Source organism: Neopelma chrysocephalum, unplaced genomic scaffold, assembly GCF_003984885.1.
Source record: "Neopelma chrysocephalum unplaced genomic scaffold, ASM398488v2 Primary Assembly neopelma1_86, whole genome shotgun sequence".
Lineage (NCBI taxonomy): Eukaryota > Metazoa > Chordata > Aves > Passeriformes > Pipridae > Neopelma > Neopelma chrysocephalum.
The window spans coordinates 1,917,639-1,929,701 of record NW_020897748.1 but is presented as its reverse complement, the minus strand read 5'-3'; the positions used below and the strand labels follow the sequence as shown (position 1 = coordinate 1,929,701).

General features: G+C 37.9%; 1 protein-coding gene across 1 annotated transcript in view; it reads right to left on the bottom strand.

Moving 5' to 3' along the window:
- Positions 1-4,061, bottom strand: part of LRP12 (LDL receptor related protein 12) — a 39,514-nt gene extending 35,453 nt beyond the window's left edge. Inside the window, exon 1 of the mRNA XM_027692344.1 lies at positions 3,967-4,061. Coding sequence (XP_027548145.1) covers positions 3,967-4,061 — 95 coding nt within the window. The remainder of the gene's footprint in view (positions 1-3,966) is intronic.
- Positions 4,062-12,063: the final 8,002 nt, after the last annotated feature.

Sequence of the window (12,063 nt, the reverse complement as noted above, 5' to 3'; positions counted from 1 at the left end):
ACACCTTACCTAACCACCAGCTCCCCCAGGGAGGGAAAAGCTGATAGCTACGAGTTAATGTGTACACAGGTACATGCGCATTCACTCTAGGACAGGCTTCCTATGACAAAAGCACAAACAGGAAGAGAGGTTTAAACATAGTTAAGAGGAATGAACACCTTGGACAAGAGAATGTCATCTAACAGGTATTTCCAAAAGCCTTATCACCATTTACTCTGACATTCATATTTATAATTACCTTCCAGCATGCTATCCCTAAACCTACTACACCTTATCTCCACTCTTGCCTTGACATAAGCTCTTCTCATCTATGCCTTTCTTGACCAAAAAAACATTCTCACTACATATTTACATGAGTCATAAACTTCCTTCCTGAGAATAGTTTTAAACAACTTTTTTTTCTGCACTCCAGCTTCCTAAAAAAAACTTATGAAATATATGGGATAACATACAAAAACATGTTTTGACTCTTTCTCTGAGGAAATCCCTGCCAAGAATCATTCAGACAAAAACCAGATGAATGAGGGTCAAGTTACAGAATAACTGCCAACTCCTTTGTCCATCCAGTTGGCAACCCCATACTACAAAAGCCACTTCAGTTGTTTAGTTTGAGCGTATTCATTATTAACTGGAGATGTGACTATCAATTCAAGCCTTGTTTTTTATGGATTACTCAGCATATGAACAGTTGTGCACAGCTGTATATTCCCCACAACTTCCAAACACTTTGGACTATTTCTACATTTGGCAAAAGAGTAACAGTCCCAGAAATCCAGTTAATAAGAATTTCAAGAAAAAAAATTTCTACTTGTATTCCAACATAAAGGCTTGATTGCAAATTTCTTGTTACTAAATGTAAGAGATTCCACACACAATACAGTAGTCCATGATAAAAAATGTTCTACCTCTGCTTCCAATAAAAAGGTAGCTTGTCTGAAGGAGGTCTTTAAGTGGCAGCAGCTGATCATCACTAAACCTTTTAAAGCACTCTGCATCCACTCACTGAAACAACAGCTGGAATACACAACAGACTGTGTTTCTAATGAGCAGAAGAGAACAGGCATTTTGGGGATGAGTGGAAATCAGTTGGTAGTAGCATTTGTAAAAACAGACAAGGATAGGCGCTGGAGTTTTAAATAAAGTAGAACAGACACAGTGCTCTGAAAGTAGCCTACTTCCAGTTCCACAACAAAAACTCAGTAGCTGCGCATTTCCCAGAAGGGTGCAGTTTGCATTTAAATAATTTAGGACCTCTCTTCATTCTCTATCTTCCCTCCGAGGGCCAGACTAATCTGCCTACACTGAGAATTGAGACTTCTCTGAAGAGCAGTTCAGATCAGTAAGTCACACTCCTGTTTCCTCACTTCCCTTTAATAAGCCTCTTTTCCCACACTGACTGCCTTAAATTAAACTCAATCAAGACTCCCCACTTCACACTCACACAGAAACAGCATAGAATCAGAAATGCGTAGTAACAAACTCTACTCATGCACAACCATGAAATAGCTATTTATTTTCTGTGCTTCACTTCTACCCTGCACAGCATACTGTACAGGAATACTGTCAACGTGAGGGTTTATTAATATATCTTAATAATTAAATCTCAGATAAAGAGCTTTTAGGTGACTACAAAAAGAATATTTTAAAACAAAGATATTCATTGAAGGTTTGTTTCCAAGCATGTCACATCAGTAGAGCAAAGTGAATTCAGACACAAGCTAGGTTTATAGTGCTCTTTTGGGATAAGCCGATTTTTACGAAGAAAGCTCAGTACCAGCCTGGTACACAAGTGCTCTTTTACAAAGATGCCACATGTGAAGTAACAGCCAGCTAGGGAAAGAAACCCAAACAGCAGCTATTTGTTGGAACACTCAGATTCAACCTGTACATGACTTGGGAAAAAACGGTTCTTTTGAAGAAAGGGAGGAAGAATGCTTTAGAAAAATAGCTAAGTGAAAAATATATTATTTTTTATGTTAATACCATTTACCAAACTTGGCAGGTAGTTGTATTCTTTTGGATGTAGCCTCTTTTCAATGAGCATGAAAAGTATTGTTACACTTGTGCATTGATGAAAGCAGATTACGTCCCTTACAATTCCTCACTGGCAGCTCTGTCTAATGAATAATAATAAGTCACAGTTTAAGGGCATTGGCTTTGCTGTGTGTTGGCTATTTGAGAAAGGAATAAGGTATCACTAGAAGAGGCACAGTTCTAGGAAAGAAGTATAATGGAAGTCTGGAATATTTCATGGTACCAGAGTTTTCCATTCCTCATCTTTTATTAATGGTAGATACCTAAATGACTTTTTAAAATTAGGGAGTACTTTCAAGTTGATACAGATTACAAAACTGAAGAGCGAGGCTTATTTGTGATAAAGAAGCTATTGTGGAGACAATATACTTGCAAATTTTTATTCTGTTTATACTTCACCACTGATTGTTATGCACTTGACTATTTTCTTGCTTTTCCTTTCTGGATCATCTGCAGAAGTACTCAGAGGCTCAGCACTGACATTACAAGACAACTTGTACATGTACTTGTACACTACTTGTGTTGGGGCACAAAGACTGTGATTTCTCAAGAGATCTGTGTATTCATTCTTGAAGTATTTTAGCCAGTTCAGTTCCCAGAGGGTAACTGTAAGGCTTGTGGTGGCTAAAAGCAACAGTACAGGTGGGATTCCTGTCAGACTTTGTCCTCTCAAAGCAAAACAAACTGTAAAGGTGTTGCAAATAAGTGGTTTCTTTTTAAAAAAAATCATAATCATGCTGCAACAGGTAATACACTTCACCCTATACTGCTTCAGAAAGGTTCTAAGGCTCAAATAGGTATGGGTTTCCTTTTTGAAGAGGAAAACGGCTTCAATGCACTAATTCAGCTGTAAATTAAAGGGAAAAAATACTGATACAGCAGACATTTCACTCTTAAAAGTCAACCTGGTAACAAAATTCAGCACTTGCTCCTACAGCCTTTTTAAAGGGAGGCAGTGAATTTTAAAATAGCAAAAAATGTGACACAGCATGGTGACAAGTACAAGATCAATGTCAGACATAATGCCTACATGTTCGAATTCCTATTTGTCTGCTTTTATGTAATGAAGTATATCGCTAATTTAAGTACACATCCTTCCTGTTAAACAGCAGATTTCCAGATATAGGGAGAAAAGCAGACCCAGGACAATGGAATCCCATAACCTGCCAAAAGAAATTCTGATTACATATCTAAATAAATTAAAATATCATCAGACATTTAAAAAATACATCAAGGTACACAATATTTCAGTAGAGGCATGAAGAAGTTGCTTAATAATAATCTGATGCCATGAACTTTACATTCATAGCAATAATTTATAAACCATATTCAACAACTCGCAAGTTTAAAGCCAGTTCAGACCTCCTTCCCATCAGAGAAACTCTTAAAAAAACCCCTGTTTGATGTGATCATTTTAGCTGAATACCACACACGCCTGAGAAACTGTGCATGTTTATTTCAAATTAGGTGCTTTGAGCACTTTATTGGCTCCCAAATGTGCAGTACGGTCAGCATCAAGATCTCAGATTAAAAATTTAAATTCAACTTTATTTTGATCATCAATCATTTCTGAAAGCTTTTTCATTTTATGCTGAATTCCTTCAAGCCCAACACTTTAAGCAGCTCTATCTAGACTTCATTTCTGCCTCCTTTGTAAAGCCGCGAGATAGAGACAGTTTGAGAAAAATGGTGAAAGAAAGTCAAACGTATACCTGTTCACTTGATTCTCACATACATCTTCCTGGCTTCCATGCTTTTAATTAACATTTTAAGACAGATGTACAGCTGAATATTTTAAGATATTCATTCAAAAAACCACATTTAGAACACAGGATCTCTTATTCCAGCAAAACTCCTCAGGGACCACAAAGGCACCACATACAAGCTCTGCAGTTCCAACTGATAGTGGGGAAAGCAGACTGTGCTCCTCACTCAGGGTAAGAGAATAAAGGTATAGTCCTTCTCCCAAGCCTTACTGATCTACAGTGTAAAGGCAAAAGGCCTGTACAGGCAGTACTGTCCCACATTTCCGCAATGGATGAAGAAAACCAGAAAGTTAGCATTGTGGACTTTAAACAAGAGAGTAACATTATCACTCAGCTGTGGTATGGATTGTCATTTACATGAGAACTGTGATACCACTGAAGCTTTGTTACAGGGTGCACAGATGACAGACACAACAGATATTTTGAAATAAGGAATTGAAGTGAGACAAACTAGGGAACAGGCACTGGAGACAGCATTAGCTGGATCACCAACAACAGGTCAGTACTAACTGGACTCTATAAACATGCACCTCCCAGGCACATCCTGCAATAAAGCTGCTAGAGTGCACAAATGCCAAATGCCAGTATCAGCCAGAAGAGGGATCACAAAAAAGGATGTTTTTGATGAAAGCCATATACTGAATCAAAAAGTGTTCAAAGTTCTCTGTTTATCCACTTACTTTCTAAAGCACAGGTAAAATGCAAGACTCTAATGTTTCTGTAACATCCCTCTGCCTGAGAAGAGGGCCAGAGAGCAAGACCTCAAGCAATTTCCAAGCTCTTCCTGCACTCAACCCCCTTTTCTTGTTTGCTTGTAAGAGTAACCTCTTCGACTTATTAGATGCTCACTCAGCCACCATAGCACCCTTAAAATAAAAGGCTGGTTCCCTTCCTCTCTTCTACTTGCACAGCCTCTTAAACAACAACTGCTCTCGCAGACATCCTGGCCTCCTCTTCCACTTTGAAGAACAGTTCTGCCAGCTTTAGCTGTGAACATGCCTTAACAAGATGTCCCCATCTTTCCTGCCCTGGCCACCCCAGCTCTCCAGTCTTCATGACTATCTCTAAGCATAGACAATAGATGTACTTTAGCCATGGAACTGTTTGCTCTTTCAGCACCTTTAGATAGGAAACATGACCAGTGGGAGGTGCTCTGACAAGGGAAGCCATTTCTACTAATTACACAATCACCCCAATCTATCCCAGTCAGTACTTCCAAATGTATATTGCTATGATCAAGAGTCATGTGTCTGATGATTTTATCATTCATCTTCCTGACCTATCAATAGGCATCTCTCTCACATTATTCAAACTGATGTTTAGATCATGGGCAGGGCATGTATTCTTTCGCCATACTTTTAAAAAAACTAACTGGGAAAAAATTAAATATGTACTCTTCCAAGTCCAGTTAAAAATATTTCCATATGGTTTAGACATACATGTTGAGTTAAATCCCTATGTACTCTCCCTGAGCACTTCTTAAGAGCAAATGGAAAATTGTAATTGCTTAGGAATATGTAGAGCAGGCTGAAGTAAATACAACAATATTATGAATAAAACAGCACATTAACTAGGACTCTAGAATCAATCTCTCTTTGGAAATTACTCTGTTGAGCTCTATGTGCAGGAAAAAAAGGAGGGGAGGGTTAACGTCTCCACTTAAAACCACGTGATAAGAGGAACCTATATATGAATTTGTTTACTGCATGTGGTCTATTCATTATCTCAGTCCCAGTAAATGCAATATCCCTAACTGAAGCTTTGAGATACTCAAAATACAATTTCATAGAAGGAAAACACCCTACTAAGATATACTAATTCATTGGATTCTAATACACTTTGTTAAGTGTAGGAAAAAAAGTCATTAACTGGTGTCTTATGAAAATTCATATACAGCTAAAATCTAGAAGTCAGAGTACATGAATATAAGTGTGTGCCTTCCTGCTACAAGGCGCATCAACAAGACTTTCATTTCCTATTCTAAACTGCTCACCTTCAGTTACTAAAGAGTTCTTTCTAAAGGAGCAGCTCCTTGAACGAGTAGGATCAGTAAATTTTTAAGAGACATTGACTAGAACAAACTTATTTCTTAGTAACACTGTAAAAATTAGAGGAAAAAGCAAATCTTATTTTTTCCATGAAAGAGCTATTATCACTATGATTCTGTACTTTCAGAGGGACCTATATGTGTCTCCCAATAGGTGCATACAAAGATGGAGTAATAAACCCGTTACAGGACCCTCTAGCACAGTAATTTTTTTCTTAACTTTTAAACACAAGCAACTTCATTATAGACTTCCTCCACCTGTCAAAGTGTGCTCACACCTCTTGTTAGAGGACCACTCTACTGTTTTCTGGCTCCAACACGCTTTGAAAGTCTGCTCTGTTTACCCACAGTCAGTCCCAGGGGCTTCCCCTTAGCAGAGGAAATATCTCAGAGGTCAAGCAAAGGGTAGTCATGAATTACACACAATCAGATAGGTCAAACATGCAGTTCACATCCCAATATATAGTTCAAGTGTACTTTCCACTTACAGAGAAACACAACTAGTTCACTTCCATTGCTTTGCGGAATTTATATTTTACTAAGTGTGGGCAAGTTCAGCTTTCTTGCACAACAAAAATTTCCATGATCAACTACAGGTATCTGGGAAAGTACTGAAAACTCACAAGATGCTTAAGTGAAAAGAAAGACCATCTTATGACAACTCAAGGTACTAAACCAAATGGTTTTGTGTGACTCCCTTCCCCCCACTTCTAAATATGGTCTACTTGTAAGCTTTCTTAATTTTGGGGAGGCTCTTATTTTTGCTTGCTAACTTCCTGACTAGTTCCAGAAAGTTGTTCCTCACAAAACAGTTGAGAAAGCTATACATAAATTCCCTCATAACCTAAAATTCAGAGTATCAAATAGAAGTGGAAAAAAAAAAATCTAACAGATAGCTACTAACTAAGCTAGCCTTGACAAAAAGTCACCATCAAAGTGTTAACAATATAGCTAAAGTTATAGTATATCCAAATTTAAAGTATCTGTCCAGAGAAACAAGTCTGACCCACAATTGAGATTACTGCCTTTTAAGTATGTGCACTGATCTGTCAATTATGCTGAATTTAGTAGTTTTAACTTAGATACAAGAATTAACACTATATATTTCAAAGCAAATGTAAAGCTTCCCGTACTGAAGCATCAGTGAAGTAACAATTGCAGCAAAAAATCAAGTGTAGGAAACAAAGATCATAGTCAGCACAACACAATTCTTCAGAGTACGGTATCATACAGCTGGCTATAAACCCCTTTGAGCATTTATTTCTAGTGAGGGGATAAACACAAGGAATCAGATCCACAACCAACTTCCATAGTATCAAATGCACTGGTACCCAGCATTTTCTTACAGCCATGTAAACTACAGAGGTTGAATTGTGCTGACCAAAGGACACCTCAGTAACAACCAGTACTGCAAAATGTTACATCTAGTAATTTTGAAATACATACAAGCCAAAATCATCCCAGGCTGTCAACAAATCCCACTCTTTCAATTACTGCCTAGCTGGATGTCTCAGCTGTTCCAGCATTTAACATAATCATTAACTATCTGGGACAGTATAAATGGAACACTAAAACTAGAAAATGCAGAGACATCTAAGAAAGCAAAACCACACTTTACGCTGTACAAATAAAACTCATGAATTTTTAAAAAACTGTAAGGAAATTAGTGAATTATACTTAACGAGTATGGAAATAATGTCTACAACTTGAGAAACTGAGGTATATGGTAAAAGGTAAATGATGTGAGAAGGAATGTACCTAACATACCAATGACATTAAGTTTAAAATTTTGAGATCTGTTAACAAACTATAAGAACGATGATAACTAAAGTTTTAGCCAGGCCAAGTATAAAATTATAATATTTAGGGCTTACTTGAATATAATACCCATACAGTTTACATCTATTTGAGACTAAAACTGGAGTGACTAAAGTAAACAGATTCACCTGTAGGGCCCTTCCAACACTAACAGAACAGAGCTCTTCCTCCCCTAGCAATGACAAAACAGATGAAAAAGCCATCCTAATTACATGCTTTGCTCTGATGACAGGAATGGAGTCAGATGGCTTTTGTCCTGATTCTAGTTACATCTCTGCTCTTCCCATGGATGACAATGTTCTCATTTAGTGCATAATAACAATCACACCAACTACCTTAGATTCAATTTTCAAATTCTTTCTGCTACAAGGTTGTCTTGGATGTGGGTTTTTTTCTTCTCCCCTCAAAGGAACATTGCTTTGAATATTGTCCACATGACCTCACAGATACTTTGACTACAGACCTAACTGCAGCTCTGAACAGCCAGTTGAATATGCACGTACTTATACAAGTTGACATATGACCAACTTACATACAATACAAATTTCTATGGCACTAAAATTAGGACATTTTCACTTCAAGGACTACGAAACTGTTCTATTAAATTAAATGCAGTGGTTTTGCCGACAGTATTATTTACAGCTTAGCAAAATAAATCTGTTCACAAAAGTGGCACTAAAGACTGGCATTCAGGAGCTTAAAATACAATAATTTATTAAGCCAAGCCATTCCATTAGGACAGTCTGTTCTGGCTTCAGAGTTCAACTTCTTTAGAAAAATAAATAAACTGCCTGGCAGACTTTATTTGCTTACATGATTCAGGCTATTATTTCAAACAAGGTGAATGGACCCAAAGAACTATTTATTCTTCCTCATCTCATACCATCATTAGCAAACTGACATGCAAGTAAAATTCAGGTCCTGACCAGCGAACTTTTATGACAATTTTACCTGTCTTACCTAAAACTAAATGAACAATGAATAATATATATATATGTTCTTGTTATAATCTCAAATAACATCTGTTCTACAAAAACCTGGAATGATTCTAATCCATAACCAAGTGTTTTAAAGCTTATATAAATGTAGTATTGTTTTTTAAAGGGATGAAATAATGACAATAGCACTGCTGTCTCAGTAGTTCAACATACAACATAGTTTCCACCACAATTTTTTGGGAACAATTTTCTGACCTCCCCCAATGTTTCTCAGCCATTACTCACTAAAGCCAAAACAATACTGGAGATAAGGACAATTAATACTGATTTCTATCTGCCCCCACTTCTACCCTTGAACTCTTTTGGTCTCCCTGTCCTACTACTGTAAGTATTTTTCTTTGATGCACCTTCACATCTGGTGAAGTCAGAAGCAGGGAGATTTACCTACTGTACCACTGCACTGACTACTGCCAACTGTACAGAACTCTGTTAAAGTTTCCTGTAGTCTTCTGTTCAGTGGGAAGGAAATTCAAATTAATTATCAGGGCAACAAGTATAGTTAAGACTATAAAAAACTTGAATTTGCAGAAACCTCAAGAAGCCAAATGCCCATGCTTCCATACTCCATTCCAAAGGAAGGCATGTCCTAGTTTTTGCACTGTGCCACCTCAGAGACTTTTCATAACTCAGCCTCTGCTCTGGAACACCAATCCCTCCCAAACTGGTCCTGAAAATGCTGCATTACAGTACCAGTAAGATATAAACTATTATTCTGCCAAGAGTGAAATAAAAATCAAACAAAATGGTAACATTAGAAATTCAGTTCTCTAATCTAAACTCATGTTTTAACAAGAAAACAAGTAAGATAACCATCCTTGAAGTATTTAAAAGATGTGTAGATATGTTGTTTAGGGACATGGTTTAGTGATGGACTTAGTAGTGCTAGGATTACAGTTGGACTCAATGATCTTTAAGGTCTTTTCTAACCTACATGATTCTATGATTCCAAGATTCACTTGATTTCCAGTTTTTCAATCATGGAACTTTGGTTTGAAAGACACTGCCCTCAAGAACAGGACTAATTTCTCAAATGACATTTTTCCCCCTAAAAATTTACTTTGCAGCACATATGATTCTGTTTTGAACTCAGATAACTGTTAGGGTCTTTGAGATAAGCACAAATATCTTCATATTTGTACCAGTACAAGCTATGCCAGGATTATGTAGAGACATATACAATCAATTATTTCTTGGATATAAAACTCTCAAGCCAACAGGAAAACCAGAAATATAAAACAAAAAATACCATTACCCAATGCTCTACCAAGCTATAATTCTTTTTAGTCAGTGCTATTCCAATATTTCACTCATCAGTATTCCTCCTTCTCAAATTTTTATAATTATAGTCATCATCAGAAGGAAGGTTTGAAAAATTCACTAACCACAGGGAAACAGAGGAACATACTCTGGAGAGCTCAATGCCCACATAACAACCTTGGTGAATTTAGTATTTTAATTAGTGGAAAATTCTAGATATTTTAGCTGTGCAACTGCATAATGGAAGGCAACCAAACTGATGCACCATTGCTTTTCCAAGCATGCATTTACCTTGGGCATTGTCTACAGCATTCAAAGCCTTACCATAATGATATCTGCAAGGCTCTGCTCAGGATCAGCATCACAGTCCAGAGCTCTGCTGACAGGAGTGTCTTGTTCAGACTCACGCCAGTACTAAATTAGTTTAGTTTCAAGAGCTAAAAGTAGTTGTACAGGAAGGTAAAATGCTTTAATGAGGCATAGTTCCCAGTCCCACTTCCTTCTCCCAAAAGAAATAAACAGGAGAAATCAAAATGAAAGCTGGGGAAAGGCCAGTGCTACACAGTGAATGCTTTGGATGTTCTGGCCTCAGGAGGAGAAAGTTCCTTTCCTTTGAGCGGTGAAATTGGTCAGAACTTCAGACATTTGTAACAAAAAGTGTTAGGAGAAACTAATCCCTCATGAGGATGAGGCAGTACAGCATGCTGATCAAAATCAAAAGCAGCCTCTCTTTCCTGGCAATGGCAATAAAGGATGGCGATGCATTTCTCTGCAAGGCAAAAGAAAATTATAGAGCCTTCTTGGCTGAACTTTGGAAAGTCTTGATTAAAGGTCTATCAAAAATGTTATTCAGCAAGAATTTTATTTGGTTGTTTTTTCTCTAACTAAAGATTGTGCTTATGATTTAAATTTTTATAGGGGAAATACTGGCAATACACCTAAGTTACAGCATCACAATTTGAAACCATCTACTTAGGACAGGCTGATGAGGGATATCACAATTATCATTTTGATTTTTTACTTTGATTCTGTGATAAGTATAATAAAGTTAGCACACAGAGTTTGTTAAAAAAAGTTTGCACAGAAATTAAATTTCTCAAGTACATAAAGTATGCAAACACAAGAACAGCTTAATATATCCAAATGAGATTTTTGCTACCACTTTTTGCTCTACCATTAGCCAATTCCTTTATAGCTGTGCCTGCAATTTAGCTTTTCACATGAAACTCTTTTGCTTCACTTTGTGTGCATTTAAAAGACTGGTCAGTACCTTCTGTTGTTCATGCAAGTAGGCCCCCCAAAAATTAAACTTTCCCAGAGTAGCTATTCAGTTGCAGGTACTGGCATATCTATAGCTCTGTTTGAAGAAGCCTACCTTACTTTTCTACTCATGTAAATATAAAATGGGAAATGCTCTTACAAATTTCAATGGTATATCTACACTTTAGAGTTTGGACTGATTGTTGCAGCACAGGCACGTGCTGGACAAAGCACTTGGCACAGACAAATCTGAAATATCTTGATGTTCCAGACTCAAGTTTGTTTTCCTAAAGAGAAAAAGAGATTCCAATTTCTGATGCTCAACCACGTGTTTAAGGCAAAGGCATCTACTTCAGCAACTGCTGAAGCAGGGCCCATGTCGCTGTCCTGCTCAGGGCAAGGCACATACCCAGCGCTGTGCCAAAGGCTGCTTCTCCCGCCAGAGGCCCACGGACACAACCCACGCCCGACTTCATAAAACAAACACAACTCCCTGAGAAAACATGAAACGACACTCCTTGTCAAGTATCTGCGTTTTGATCTATCATGTATTACTGGGCCACCAGCATATTGTAAAAACCAACCTCAGTACGTTGCCTAACACATTTGCACAAATATTTTTCATTAGCAGCTCTGTTTAAAGACGTGTTTATACCCAGGGATGAAATGCCATTCCGGTATGAGCTGCAGGCAGGCTGAGCCGAAGCAAAGGTCCCCGGAAGGGCTTCCAGGCCTGTGCTGATGTGTCACAAACTCATCACCCAGCGCCGGCCCCCGGCCCAGAGGGGCCGCCCTGCCCCCGACACCAGGCCGGACGTGGAACATCTCCCAAGCATCCAACCCCATTATCCACAGGCAGCGACTACTCGTGACTCAGAGGATT